Raw genomic sequence first — 15,093 nt, 5'->3', positions numbered from 1 at the left:
TGAGCCGGAGCCAGTGTCTGTTCCTGAGCCGGAGCCAGTGTCTGTTCCTGAGCCGGAGCCAGTGTCTGTTCCTGAGCCGGAGCCAGTGTCTGTTCCTGAGCCGGAGCCAGTGTCTGTTCCTGAGCCGGAGCCAGTGTCTGTTCCTGAGCCGGAGCCAGTGTCTGTTCCTGAGCCGGAGCCAGTGTCTGTTCCTGAGCCGGAGCCAGTGTCTGTTCCTGAGTCTGTGCCTGTGCTTGTGTCTGTTTCTGTGTCTGTTCCTGAGCCGGAGCCAGTGTCTGTTCCTGAGCCGGAGCCAGTGTCTGTTCCTGAGCCGGAGCCAGTGTCTGTTCCTGAGCCGGAGCCAGTGTCTGTTCCTGAGCCGGAGCCAGTGTCTGTTCCTGAGTCTGTGCCTGTGCTTGTGTCTGTTTCTGTGTCTGTTCCTGAGCCGGAGCCAGTGTCTGTTCCTGAGCCGGAGCCAGTGTCAGTTCCTGAGCCGGAGCCAGTGTCTGTTCCTGAGCCGGAGCCAGTGTCTGTTCCTGAGCCGGAGCCAGTGTCTGTTCCTGAGCCGGAGCCAGTGTCTGTTCCTGAGTCTGTGCCTGTGCTTGTGTCTGTTTCTGTGTCTGTTCCTGAGCCGGAGCCAGTGTCTGTTCCTGAGCCGGAGCCAGTGTCTGTTCCTGAGCCGGAGCCAGTGTCTGTTGCTGAGTCGGAGCCAGTGTCTGTTCCTGAGTCTGTGCCTGTGCTTGTGTCTGTTTCTGTGTCTGTTTCTGAGCCGGTGGTGCCTGTTCCTGAACCGGAGGCGTCTGTTCCTGAGCCCTCAGTGACCGCGACACTGGCCATTATGGCCACAGCCATGTGGTGTGTGTGGGCTACGCACACACTTGGACCGGTGGTGTCTGTTCCTGAGCCGGTGGTGCCAGTTCCCGAGCCGGTGGTGCCAGTTCCAGTGCCCGAGCCGGAGGTGCCAGTTCCAGTGCCCGAGCCGGTGGTGCCAGTTCCAGTGCCTGAGCCGGTGGTGCCAGTTCCAGTGCCCGAGCCGGAGGTGCCAGTTCCAGTGCCCGAGCCGGAGGTGCCAGTTCCAGTGCCCGAGCCGGTGGTGCCAGTTCCAGTGCCCGAGCCGGTGGTGCCAGTTCCAGTGCCCGAGCCGGTGGTGCCAGTTCCAGTGCCCGAGCCGGTGGTGCCAGTTCCAGTGCCCGAGCCGGTGGTGCCAGTTCCAGTGCCCGAGCCGGTGGTACCAGTTCCAGTGCCAGTTCCAGTCCCTGAGCCGTTGGTGCCAGTTCCAGTGCCAGTTCCAGTGCCAGTTCCGGTGCCTGAGCCGGTGGTGCCGGTTCCAGTGCCAGTTCCAGTGGTGCCAGTACCAGTGCCTGAGCCAGTGGTACCAGTTCCAGTGCCAGTTCCAGTCCCTGAGCCGTTGGTGCCAGTTCCAGTGCCAGCTCCGGTGGTGCTAGTTCCACTGCCAGTTCCGGTGGTGCCGGTTCCAGTTCCTGAGCCGGTGGTGTCGGTGCCAGTTCCTGAGCCGGTGGTGTCGGTGCCAGTTCCTGAGCCGGTGGTGCCGGTGCCAGTGCCAGTTCCAGTGGTGCCAGTTCCTGAGCCGGTGGTGTCGGTGCCAGTTCCTGAGCCGGTGTCGGTTCCTGAGTCGGGGTCGGTTCCTGTGCCATGGCCGCTTGAAGGGTCGTCTCCTTCCTGGTCTCCCGAGGGTTCGTCTCCGCCGTGGCCGCCCGATGGACTGTCTGTTTCACCCTGGTCACCCGATGGAATGTCGTCTCCGCCTTGGCCGCCCGATGGAATGTCGTCTCCGCCTTGGCCGCCCGATGGAATGTCGTCTCCGCCGTGGCCGTCCGAGGGGTCGTCTCCGCCGTGGCCTCCCGAGGGTTCGTCTCCGCCGTGGCCGCCAGATGGACTGTCGTCTCCGCCCTGGCCGCCAGATGAACTGTCTCTCTCATCCTGGTGCCCTGCAAGATCCGTGTTATCCTGGCCCGTAGTCTGGAATCTAGGCCCTCCCGTCCCTCCCTGGTTCCTTTACCTCTATCCCCTTTGTGTATTGGTGTCCTGAATTGTTTTTTTTTTTTTTTTTTTTTTTTTTGTGGTCTTGCTCGTGGGGTGTTTTGTCTGGGTTTGGTGTGCCTCCTTGGGAACGCCAGGTGGCGTCCCTTTGAGGGGGGGTAGTGTCACAGTTCTGTCACCTTGGTCTGGATTTTCCTATGGGTTTGTGACAGGGCTGTGACACGCTCGGTTTGTCATGTGTTTATGTTCAGTCTGGTCCTGTGTGAGCACATGAGTGTCTTGTTGTTTCTTGTGCCATGTGCTCTCGTCGTAATTGTCTACCCCGCCCATCTTGTTATCTGATTATTGGTTAATTTGTCCCACCTGTGTATCTCGTTACCCTCCTTTGTTTGTTCCCCTATTTAGTCTCCTTGTGTTTGTAGTCTTGTGCCGATTCGTTGTTTTTGTTACGTGTTCCAGTTTGTAGCCTCTCATTTATGCCTTGGGTTGGAGTTTGTACCTTTCCAGTTTGGCATCCGAATAAATCACTCTGCATTTGAATCTACGTCTCTTGTCTTCACGTGACAAGAATAAAACAGAACTGTTTTTTTTTTTTTTTTTTTTTTTTTTTTTTTTAAAGCACAGGGTCTGTTCTTTCTTTTGGTATGTTCAGATATTCATACAACAAAATATTCTGGGGTGCCATGAAATTGTGAAAATTACCAAAAACACCATTTTTTTTTTTATACTGGAAAGAGTTAAGATACAAATGTTGGTAATTGGATGATGATTAGAATATGAATATGATTGGAATCATATTTTAAATTTGGCATATTTTTGAACAGGGTCAATTAAACATGAAAAGAAAGGGAGAGATAGAGTTATTTTTAAATAAGCACAAACATAGTCCAGTCATTTTATGAAAAAAGGTTTAACAAATTGCAACAGAAGCAAACTCAAATGATTTTGTATCATCAATATGTCCTGAGTAAGGTAAAAAAGTCCAGAAGAATCCCATTAGGGGAAAGTTTTGAAAACTGTTTCTGGGTATTCACTTTTTATTTTACCTACCTTTTGTCTTCTGCATTCTCCTTATCATTGTCTCCTGTTCTTCCCTCAGACTCGTCCCCCAGAAACAGTCCCGTAGACCCAACCCCCAAACCCCATCTCTGTAATAATAATTAATAAAGGCTGGTTTCTAAAGTACTTCTTCCTGCCTCTATGTATTAATGCTCATGGGTAGCCTAAATGGGTTCCATTCAGACCTTAACATTAAGTATTTTACTGTTATGTCAACAAGATTCAACAAGACATTTTCACCTGGCTAAACCCAATGTTTAGATCTGTTGTGGTGCAAATTAACACATACATAATTAGATTATGCACCATTTGTTCATGTTAACAAACAATTAAAAAAAACTTGTAATACAGTTTTTGTTTGTCTTGATTTGAGAGAAAGAATGAATAGGCGTATGAATAGGCTATATTTGGGTCTTTTTCGAAACTTTCCCCTAATGGGATTCTTCGGGACTTGTTTTTCCTTACTTAGGACATATTGAGGATACAAAATCAGTTGAGTTTGCTTCTGTTGCAATTTGTTCAAGGTTGACCCCCATTTTGGCTTAAAATGACTGGACTAACAGGCAGATCATCAGATGCAAACAGACCCCAGCCCTTGCATCACCACTGGCTAGTCAGAGTCAGTGTGGTCAGACTTCAGGACCAGCAACAGGTCAGAGCATCTACCAGACACAGGCAGTCAATCACATACCAAATTCAGGAATTTAAGTTGAGAAGATTTTGCCAGATTAAAAGGAAAAAAATGAACACAAAAAAAGAATTATAAATTAAATAATTATAATTAGAAAGAATAATTATAAATTATTATAATGAAATAATTATGTTGTATTAAATGTTCCTAGGATAAGATTTTATATTGATGGGCAATAAAATTGTTTAAATTTTTCAAGTACATGTCTTCTTGATGCCTGCTATATCTAATAAAAAAATATATATATTTGTAAATGTGATTTTTTTTTTTGTAGATAAATGCAGCTGTTCATAACAGACACATGCTACGGTATCTTACCTCCTTGGTGCTTCAGCTTTGTTTTCTGCAAATATTTTGGATGTTCAACACTTATAGACAAAAACAGAGTGACCCAATTCCTTCCATAAGCTTTTCCACTGTGTGTGTGTGTGTGTGTGTGTGTGTGTGTGTGTGTGTGTGTGTACTGTGTACCCCCACAAGTAGCAGTGGCCACCCCCTGGCCACCCCATGTATAAAACTCTAGTTCCGCCACTGCTGCCATTCAAGTGACATCTCAGTTTGATTCATCTGCAAGTTAATTTTCTTTTTGAGACAGTTTATCTGTGAAACGGTTGAGACAAAGTTGAGTGTATTTTTGAACTTGCACACTTCAATACGGGATCTTCAGTTTATTGCAACGCACCCCACGTCCAGACAACGCACTCTAATTCATCGTTCTACGAACTGGAATTTTCTTTTATTTTTCAGTGACTGAACAGATAAACGGTGAACTATGAGTACACATTTGAAAGTGCTTATTCAGAGGTGAGATTTGATGGTATGTTTGTTTGTTGTTTTCAAATGTGATTGTTTGAAGGTGATCTTTTGAAAAAGGTGGTAATTTGTGGGTGTACAATTTGACACATTGAAAATGATCTAATTTTGAAGTTCAATAAGGGATTTGTTATACCACTAGTGAAAAGAGTTTTTCAATTTCAGTATTGAAAGTGTTGGTGTGAATTCAAAAGACAACAAAGACTGTAAATTATTTTATTTCATTCTTTATTTAGACAGAAGACATAACCAATCATAAGAAAAAGAAATCTAAAAGAATAAATTATGTTTTAATTGTTTTTGCACTTATTTACAGTGTATCTTTTCATTGAGAGCTGCTAGGGAGTGGGGAAGTCTCACTTACTTTATTAGATCTGGGGAGGGAGGAGCATAACACACTGTGATCTAACATATGCAATTACTCTTCAGGAAGCCACCGTGTGACATTATCGTACCTGAAGCCTACCCTTGTCAATCTTTAGATTTCTCACACAATAAAGTAAGAAACCACATACACACATTAGCGTGTAACGAGGCTAAAACGTTTGGGGAGCGAGGACCAAGATCCTTTCGTCGTCCAAACTTCCAGAGCAGCCATAATCCATTTCCCCACACGACGGGCAAAATACTCCGTTACAAATAGATTTTCATTTTACATTTAAAAGTGGCGATTCATCATTGCTTTTAAATAAGAAATAAAAGACAATAGATGATTTAATTGTGAATGTTACTATAATCAAATGCATTTGAATATGTTTGATGGGCTGAATTACTCAAATTAAATCAATAAATAAATATTATATATGGAGATGTTTGTAGTAGAGTGTTTGCAGTATAAATGTCACTTCTGTAGAAACAAAAGTCAAGTCACCTTTATTTATATAGCACTTTTTACAATACAGATGTTTTCAAAGCAGCTTTACAGTGATAACAGGAAAATAATGCAACAAAGTTTGTTCCTGCTGTACAGCAGATCTAGAAGAAAATAGTGTCATAGTCCAGCTTAAGTAAGTTCAGTGTTGATTCATTTCTGTTGTAAAAGGGTATTAATTTAGTTAATTTATCTATACAGCCGCTCTGGAGAAAACAGTGACGTCATCGTCCAGCTCAGTTCAGTTCTCATATAATGGTGTCAATGCAGATCAATAATATTGTTGAATATTAAGTGTCTCCAACTAAGCAAGCCAGAGGCGACAGTGGCAGGAACTCAAACTCCATCAGTGACAGAATGGAGAAGAAAACCTTGGCAGAAACCAGACTCAGTCACTCAGTTCTCCTCTGACCAACGAACAAACAGTGTGTGATTATGATTCAGGCATTACAGGTCAGAGGTCAGATTGGATCTGAACATTCAGAATATTTATCCATTTCCATCTGGTTGAAGGTTTCCTGGTTGGATTTTGGATGAAGGATTGGATCATTCTGTAAAGTTACACAAACACACGTGTGTGTGATGATCACTGTGGGTTTGTGTCTGTTGATTCTGTTGAATGTGATTGTGTCTGTAGAGGCTCTTTATTCTCCATCACCTGTAAGTAAAACACAGACAGTCAAATGTGTGCGACATTATTGCATTATCAACTTTAGAACAACTAAAAGAAACTACTTGGATGATTAAGTGAGATATTATATTATAATACTGTGATACACGATTGTTAAAGCTGTTTTTAAACATTCAGATTTTGATTTTGCTTCTAAGTCACCATGAATGATGACCCTTGACCCTTATCTATAACCCTGTATGACTGTCCTCTCTCTGTGTCATTGGGTCAGTTTTATTTATGATAAAGGAACTAGCGATACATGTATACCATTATCTTTTATTGCAATTGACATCCTGACAACTATTATAAAAAAATTAATCAAACTCTTATTAAACATGTATAAAGTGTGTAATTCAACATCACAAGGAAAGTAAACTAAGAAGAAACTAAAGTAACTTTCAATTAAAATATGAACAGTTTTAATCATCACTACTCACTGAAGCGTCTCCAGTTTATAATGTGGATCCTCCTCCAGATCAGAGAGCAGCTTCACATCTGAGTCTCTTAGTTTATTCTCAGTCAGACTCAGTTCTCTCAGGTGTGAGGGGTTTGATCTCAGAGCTGAAGTCAGAGCAGCACAACCTTCATCTGTAAAACCACAATCACTCAACCTGTAGAGAACAATGACACTCTTCAGTCTCTCAGTTCAGGATCACCAGCGGTGAAGTATCCCTTTAATACTGTAAAATGATGTCAGACACATTGGAAAGACTGTGCTTGAAACTAAAAGCAACATTACAATTAGTAATTTCACAATAGATTTTTTTTTGTATGGCAATCATACCGTACCATTAAAATAGAGGACTATGTTGGGATATTTTATACAATCTTACCACAGTTTCTCCAGTTTACAGTGAGGATCCTGCAGTAGATCAGAAAGCTGCTTGACTCCAGAATCTCCCACTTTATTCCATGACAGACTCAGTTCTCTCAGATGTGAGGGGTTTGATCTCAGAGCTGAAGTCAGAGCAGCACAACCTTCATCTGTAACACCACAATCCTTCAACCTGTAGAGAACAATGACACTCTTCAGTATCTCAGTTCAGGATCTACAGCTCAGATAAGCAGGAACTTCACAATCAGAAAGTACTGTGACGAGCACCACAAGGACTCATCAGCGTCGCCCTGGAAATAGACGAGGAGCACCTGCACGCCCTCGTCACAGGCTGATTGGCCCCAGCTGTGGTCCATCAAGCAACAGCCACATAAGCCGCATGGGATTTGCCAGAGGGTGAGATACCTCTCCATGAGACAGAACGCTAACGCCTGTTCTCTATCTTTCTCTAGAAAGCAGTGGGTGACCGATCAGCCTTGCAGGAACACAGCCCAGACTCGCTGTACCACAAGGAAGACCACACGCACTTCACCGGAGCACCCACCTAAATCCTTCACTGGTTTTGTCACTTTGTAAATAAATCCACCCTCCGGGCACTTTGTTTGAGCTATCCTTGTCGTGTGATTCTACACTCCGTGACAGTACCCAAAAATCATCAACATATCTGTATATGAACACGGCTGTCACATCTTTACATCATCCAGTCATGATTAATCTATCATTAATATTGTAAAATAATGTAATACACATTGGAAATAATCTAATGAAAATAAAAGCAGCATTCTAATTAGTAATTTCACAGTAGATTTATTTATATATTTATTTTTATTTTTTTGTATGGCAATCATACTGTACCATTAAAATAGAGGACTATGTTGGGACATTTTATACAATCTTACCTGAGTATCTCCAGTTTACAGTGAGGATCCTGCAGTAGATCAGAAAGCTGCTTGACTCCAGAATCTCCTACTTTATTAAATGACAGATCCAGTTTTCTCAGGTGTGAGGGGTTTGATCTCAGAGCTGAAGTCAGAGCAGCACAACCTTCATCTGTTACACCACACTTCCTCATCCTGTAGAGAACAATGACACTCTTCAGTCTCTCAGTTCAGGAAACACTGATATAAATAAGATATAGGTAACACTTTACAATAACAGTACATGAATAATCATGTACTAATACCTGAATTAATAGTTACTTCAACATGAACTCATGATTAGGAAGATATGAACTAATAATAAACCAATGAAGAGCTATCCTAAACTACAACAGGAGTCATAATGATTCATACATGAATAACAGAAGCCTTAACAACATGTTAGTAAAGGTTTGATAATTAATGCATTAATTAACAAATAGGGTTAAACTAAACCAATCAGACTCCGTAAGAATAAATACGTACTCTGAATTTGAACTAAACGTGATTTAATACTGTCATAATTTAAAATGTAATATCATTATCTGCTGCTTTGTGACAAATAATTGAAATGGCATATAATATATAATAGACTAATAACTACCACTTACACATTTAATTTGATCTAAACCATTTTCTGATTTTTATTATTCATTTAAGTTTAGTCATAGCTACTTTTCTTCCCGGAACAACAGTATGTAGGGTTTGTTTCTGCTGGGACACTTTAGGTGCTCTCCAGGCACGTTAGTTGTGTTCCTACTATAATGCCGGCATTTTAATCTAATAAATGTTGACAGCTTTGGTAATCCAAATTAATGATTAAAAGACATGTTTGCATGTATGTTGTTGGGTTTTTCATGAGGTTATGTACAGTAATTAACTGTATTTTTTGTTATTTAAATGTATATGCTTCGATTAGCATTAGCTTATGGACGTGCCTTATTTTACATATAAAGTATGTTATGTGTGTCTTTACAGGTATGTAAATAGATAAAAATGATTTGTAAATCCTTTTTTTTTTTTTTTTTAGTTTTTCCAAGGAAATTTTAATTTGGCATTAACAGTTTTACTGATTTAAAGGGAACTTTGTTGTACTATGCTGGAGTAAAGTTCATAAATGATCGTTCTTTCCCATAGGATTTTGTAAAATTATGTTGGGTGGACCTCTGTCCTTCATGGGGGGTTCGGGGGCATGCTCCCCTGCAAGAACATTTTGTACATTTTAAGGTTAAATGCATCAATCTGGTGCTCTTCGAGAGCTCAAAATTAAGAGCTTCAACCGTCTTCAACCCATGAACTGTGCACATTGAATAATAAAATGTTAAAATTTATTTCAAAGTCAAAATATTTCTTATTCCTTCTTATGGAGCCTGACTGGTTTAGTTTACTCCATATGTTAATTAATTCTACAATATATCTTTTTTTTTTGCCACTAGGGGTCGCCAACCTCTTACAATAACAAAGGCGTAGATTGATGACTCATAAGCGGAATTATGGAACTTGTTGTCATGCATGATCTAATAATGTTTATGGATGAGTGAATACATTGATCTTTTTAACATGACTGAGGTATGAAGCAGGGCGCGACATTTCATTCTACCGAACTACTCGCAAGTGCTTAATTAATACTCACACAGGTCAGTTTATTAGACGAATGAAACTTGTGAGGTAACGCACTGCTATTTCACTTGGTCTACACTATCACGGTAAACTGCATTTGAGTGTGTTGAAAGTTATAATGTTATTCTATGTTAGTTTGTTGGCTATATGAGACTAGATAGATCAACATTAGAATAACATACTGATCATATTCTAACATTTCATCATGTTCAGCTATACAGTATAACATTGATTCGTTTTATGTACATTTGCTCACCTCTACGTTTGCGCTACGTTACGTCTCTGTCAAGTCGAAGTTTTTCACGGACGCTAGCTAAGGCCAATATTGATTTAGGTCTCCTTTTGTCCCAAAGTCTGTTTGTCATGATCCATAATTTTCGAACGAAACAACAACAACGTGAGCGGTGTGACACTATATTGGGGCTAAGAGAAATACACAAATATATTTTATTTTACCAATGTGAGGAAGACATTGAACGTCAGACACTGTGTAAAATATGTATAGGGATGACTTAATTGGTTTCAGACCCTAGTTGAATTTCTCTGTCTTTTTTGTATGTGGGACTTTTATGTGTGGGGGAGAAACATCTTGGGGTGAGCAAAATGGACTTTTATTTTGATAGGAGAGCACCTAGAGGAAGGAAGGCCTTCTTTAAGAAAAAGGCCCAAGCAAGTGAGAGAGGAATGTGAGTTGATCCTGTTTGAATGAAATGGATTGGTAGTTTTTAGCCTTCTCCTTTGAAGTTGCTTATGGATTATTTACCCATCAAGATTCAAGAGAAGACTTGTTTTTTCGGGGTGTTTTTGCTGGTTCATCACATTTGGAGGATTATTATCTTTTTTCTTGGACATTTTGATTCATTTTTTGGGGCTCAAGGACTACGGATTCACACATAAGGACAATACTTCTCAAGCATGGACTATTTGATCAAGGACTCTCGGATAAGTGTCATTTTTCTGATTTGACTATTGAATTATTAATATACCTTGTTGGATAACCTGCTTATGCCTATCTTTGTCTGATTACAAGGGTTTATTCAGTTATTCCCCTTATTCAGTAATGCAGTGTGAGTACCCTGAACTTTTGAGTGACTACTGGTTTATTTAAATTATTAGTCCAGTTTGTTACAGATGGTGGCCCGTACGGGGAACACTCATGTGAATGGTGGTATGAGTTGATTTAACTCTGTTATCTGATTTGTTATTTATCATTTTGGTCAAACAGTGTTTTATACTTGCAATGGAAACTGCTAATTCTAATTCAGAGGCAGAGTTAATTCCAGTAGATGAGGTGGGTGTAGCAGAGTCCTTTCCTTTCAAACCTGCTCCCCCTGGAAATGTATACCGGAATCCAGGATCCGTGGTTGAGATAAGCTCACTGTTGGGTGAAATGTATATTGACAGTCAAGCTGAAGAGAGTGATGATGAGGCTCAACCTGTTGTAAATCTGGGAAGAAATGAGATTGAAAACACAGATTTAGCAATATCAAACCTCTCTCAATCAGTCCAAGAATTACGTGCTGAAATTAACACGTTGAAAGATGGTCTTCGCTCATTCAGTGAAAGTGCAGTAAACCGTGAAGCTGTATTCAGAGAAGCGGTGAATCAACGGTTTGATGACATTGAAAATTTCATGCAAAGATCTTTGGCTAAGCTAGAGAATGGAGTTATAGACTGTCTTCAAAGAAGGGATGAAAAGTGGCGAAAGGAAGTTGACCGTATCAGGAAAACCAGCACTCCAATTAATCGTTTTTTTGGGACTGCCAATTTAGATAATGAAAGAATGCAGTCAACTACCCCAGCTGCTTCCTACCCTAAACCCCCAATTCATTTAGAATTCCCTAGTTTTGGAGAAACCAGAGAAACCAGTGATGTAGTGGAGTTTGTGGAGCGATGTGAAAATTTCTTGACACTCAGACACTTGTCAGACACCGAACTTGTAGCCACCCTTAATGCTGTTCTCTCTGGCCCTGCCAGGAGTTGGTGGCTGGCAGAAAGAAACAAGATCCATAACTGGGATGAGTTTAAAAGAGCCTTCTTGGGAGCATTCCTTCCCACTGACTATCTCACTGAGGTCGAAGAACAACTTAAAGCTATGATTCAAGGTCCTGATCAATGCATTAGAGATTTTGCTTATGACTATAGGGCATTATGCTTAAAGTGGAAGACTGACCTTCCTGAGGAAGAAGTGGTGAGAAGAATCCTAAATAACTGTAATCCTTCTCTAGCAGGAAGCCTAAGGGGTGCTGTGCATACAGTGGAGCAATTGGTCAAGGTTGGGTCATTGGTGGAAAGAGATCTTAATTCCAAAAGAGACTATTGGGCCAAAATAAATCAGATGAAAGCCAATGAAAAAGGGAAGAAGAATCCAACAGCCCGTCATGTCAATGTCTCCAAACCCCTGTCTGGACCAAGTCAACATCTAGCTTTGGTGCAGGCTTCCACCCCTCCGTTGCTTCGAGCGGTTTTGGGAATTCGCGGCAAGCAAGTGGAAGCTATCCTAGACACTGGCTCCACATTCACTTTAATACAGAGACAGCTGTGGGAAGTGTTGGCTAAGCCAGGTGAGCAACTGAGGAAACATTTCAACAGGACTTTCATGTTAGCTGATGGGAAGGCCCAAACCTCAGAAGGCCGAGTCCATATTACCTATGAGTGGCATGGAATGATGTGGACAGTTGACACTTATGTGATGGCAGACCAGCAGCTTGCTTTTCCCCTTATATTAGGCCTGGATTTTTTAAGTCAAACTGGAGTACGTTTACATGTGGGAGAACATAGTTATGAACTGTGTATCAATGGACGGATGACTGTGTTTCCTTTTCTCTGCCAGCCCCTTGGGGAACAATTATGGAGCCAGCAGGAGGAACAGGTTATCAGTGTGTTTATGGCACTGCCCCTAGAGTCTGGAGTACATGAGTCAGTAACTGTGGTGGAATCTTTATTGAGGGATGACCTGATACAGAGCTATCCTCAGGTAATACAACAGCTGCTGCACGCATGGCCTTCTGTCTGTTCCAACAAGCTGGGGAAGACAAACCTAACCACCCACCAGATAATAACAACTGATGACCTCCCAGTTAGGTGTAAAGCCTATCGAGTCTCACCTTTAAAGAAGGATATAATTCGGGAAGAGATTGAAAAGATGCTCCAAGATGGCATCATTGAGCCCTCACAATCTCCTTGGGCATCCCCAGTGGTACTTGTGCCTAAACCTGATCAAAGCTTTCGGTTCTGTGTTGATTACAGACGTTTAAATGCTAAAACGCCTCAAGATGCTTATCCTATGCCCCTCATCCATGATATTCTAGAATCCATGCATGGAGCCAAATATTTTAGCACGTTGGATTTGAAATCGGGTTATTGGCAGGTGGAGATGGAGAAGAGTAGCCAGGAAAAGACTGCTTTCATCACCCCCTTTGGCCTATATCATTTTTTGACAATGCCTTTTGGGCTGAAAAATGCTGGAGCTTCTTTCCAACGTCTCATGGAGAGGGTATTAGAGGGGTTGAGAGGCAGCATCTGTTTTGTATACATCGATGATATTATTGTATACTCTCCATCTAAACAGCAGCATCTTCAGGATCTCGAAGCAGTCTTTTGTAGACTCCAGAAGGCCAACTTGACCCTGAATTTGAAGAAATGCCATTTTCTCAAGACCGAGCTAAAATTCTTGGGCCATGTAGTCTCAGGAAAAGGGGTGGAAGTGGATCCGGAAAAGACATCTGCTATTACCAACTATCCCATACCTCATGATCTTCTTTCCTTGCAGAGGTTCTTAGGCCTGATAGGATGGTACCACAAGTTCATTTCTCATTTCGCTGAGCTTGCTGCCCCCTTGTATCATTTGCAGCGGAAAAACGTTCCATGGGTTTGGACCAAAGAATGTCAGCAGAGTGTGGAGAGTCTGAAAGTAGCCCTGCAACAAGCCCCTGTACTGGCCCAACCAAATTTTCTTCATTCATTTCAAGTACAAACCGATGCCAGTGCCATCGGACTTGGAGCAGTACTTGTGCAAAAGATTGATAATGAAGAATTTGTTATCGCTTATGCCTCAAAAAGTCTAAGGGGAGCAGAATTAAACTATTCAACTTCGGAGAAAGAATGCCTAGCTGTTGTATGGGCAGTAGAAAAATGGCATCACTACCTGGAGGGGGTACCCTTTGTAGTATACACTGACCATGCAGCATTGTCGTGGGCCTTTAACGCTCCTAAGACAACATCTAGACTTACCAGATGGACATTGAGGCTACAACGATTCCAATTCCAAGTTCAGTATAGGAAAGGTAGAATGAATGTAGTACCTGATGCCCTATCTAGGTCTATCCAAGATCAAGCAATTGTGGCTGCATGTGTAGCAAAGAGGACCTTCTCATGGAACTTTGAGTTGCCATCCTCTCTGGCTGAGATTGCAGAAGCTCAAGACCAAGACGAGCAGGTAAAGGAATTGATGGGTAAAGTAGAAGTGAAGAATGAACAAAGTGATCGGATAAGATGGGATATCCAACAGGGCGTGTTATACCGAGTTATATCTCACGCTGGTGGTTCCAAATACCAACTGGTGGTGCCAAAGTCCCTTGTCCTCACTTTCATTGACTACTTTCACGACAATCCTTTAGGAGCTCATCTTGGGAAGATGAAGACCCTTTTGAAAATCTTGGAGGTGGCATGGTGGCCTGAAGTCAGAAAGGATGTGTGGCAACATGTCAAAGAGTGTGTTGTGTGTCAGCAATACAAGCCTTCCAATTTAAAACCTTTGGGCTTCCTCCAATCGACTGTGGTGAATGAGCCTGGTCATATGCTTGGTGTTGACCTTATGGGACCGTTCCCTAAAAGTAAGAAGGGCAATATCTTTCTTTTGGTGGTGGTGGACTATTTTACTAAATGGGTTGAGCTTTTCCCTTTGAGAGACAGTAAGACTCCACGCATCTGTCGAATCTTAAAGGATGACATCTTCAATCGGTGGGGGGTCCCGAAGTACATCCTTTCAGATCGAGGCCCACAATTTCTCAGCCAGCTCCTGGTTGATTTGTGCAGAAACTGGGGGGTAACTCAAAAATTAACTACCAGTTACCACCCACAGACCAACCTCACCGAAAGAGTTAACAGGACCTTGAAAACTATGATGGCTTCTTATGTGGGAGAGAACCACAGAGAGTGGGACATGTGGCTGGCAGAGTTTCGATTTGCAATAAATAATGCCAAACATGAAACTACTAAAAGAACTCCTGCGGAGCTTACTCTGGGAAGACAACTTCAAGGACCTCTTGAGAGATTGGTCCACTTTTCACCGAACCCCGCTCAATCTTCTTACTCAATAATGGAAAGACAGCATCAACTCGCTGAAGAGGTTAAACAATCTATGATGAAGGCACAACTTAGACAAGCCAAGTATTATAATGCCCACCGGAAAGATACACAATTTCAGGTGGGAGACTTGGTCTGGGTGAGGGCCCATCCTGTTTCTAAAGCTTCTGATTATTTCTCCTCTAAATTAGCCCCACGATGGTCAGGTCCAGCGAGGGTGAAGACGAAGCTTGGCCCAGTGAATTACCGAGTCGGATGGATTCATCCAAATGACAAAGAAGAGACAGTGAACGTTGTTAATTTAAAACCCTTCTGGGGAAGTCTTCC

At 42.2% G+C, this 15,093-nt stretch overlaps 1 protein-coding gene across 1 annotated transcript in view; it reads right to left on the bottom strand.

The window, feature by feature from the left end:
- The window catches only part of LOC308697126 (uncharacterized protein), an 874,503-nt gene that overhangs the window by 199,034 nt on the left and 660,376 nt on the right, over positions 1 to 15,093 (bottom strand). The window contains exons 17-18 of the mRNA XM_081376239.1: positions 6,921 to 7,094; positions 6,525 to 6,698 (exon numbers count right to left, since the gene is read on the bottom strand). Of these exons, the coding sequence (XP_081232365.1) occupies positions 6,525 to 6,698; positions 6,921 to 7,094 (348 nt within the window). The remainder of the gene's footprint in view (positions 1 to 6,524; positions 6,699 to 6,920; positions 7,095 to 15,093) is intronic.

The sequence above is a fragment of the Scardinius erythrophthalmus genome (genome assembly GCF_964197995.2).
Source record: "Scardinius erythrophthalmus genome assembly, chromosome: 10".
Lineage (NCBI taxonomy): Eukaryota > Metazoa > Chordata > Actinopteri > Cypriniformes > Leuciscidae > Scardinius > Scardinius erythrophthalmus.
Note: the sequence above shows the minus strand (reverse complement) of the source record. Positions and strands in the feature narration are given on the sequence as shown.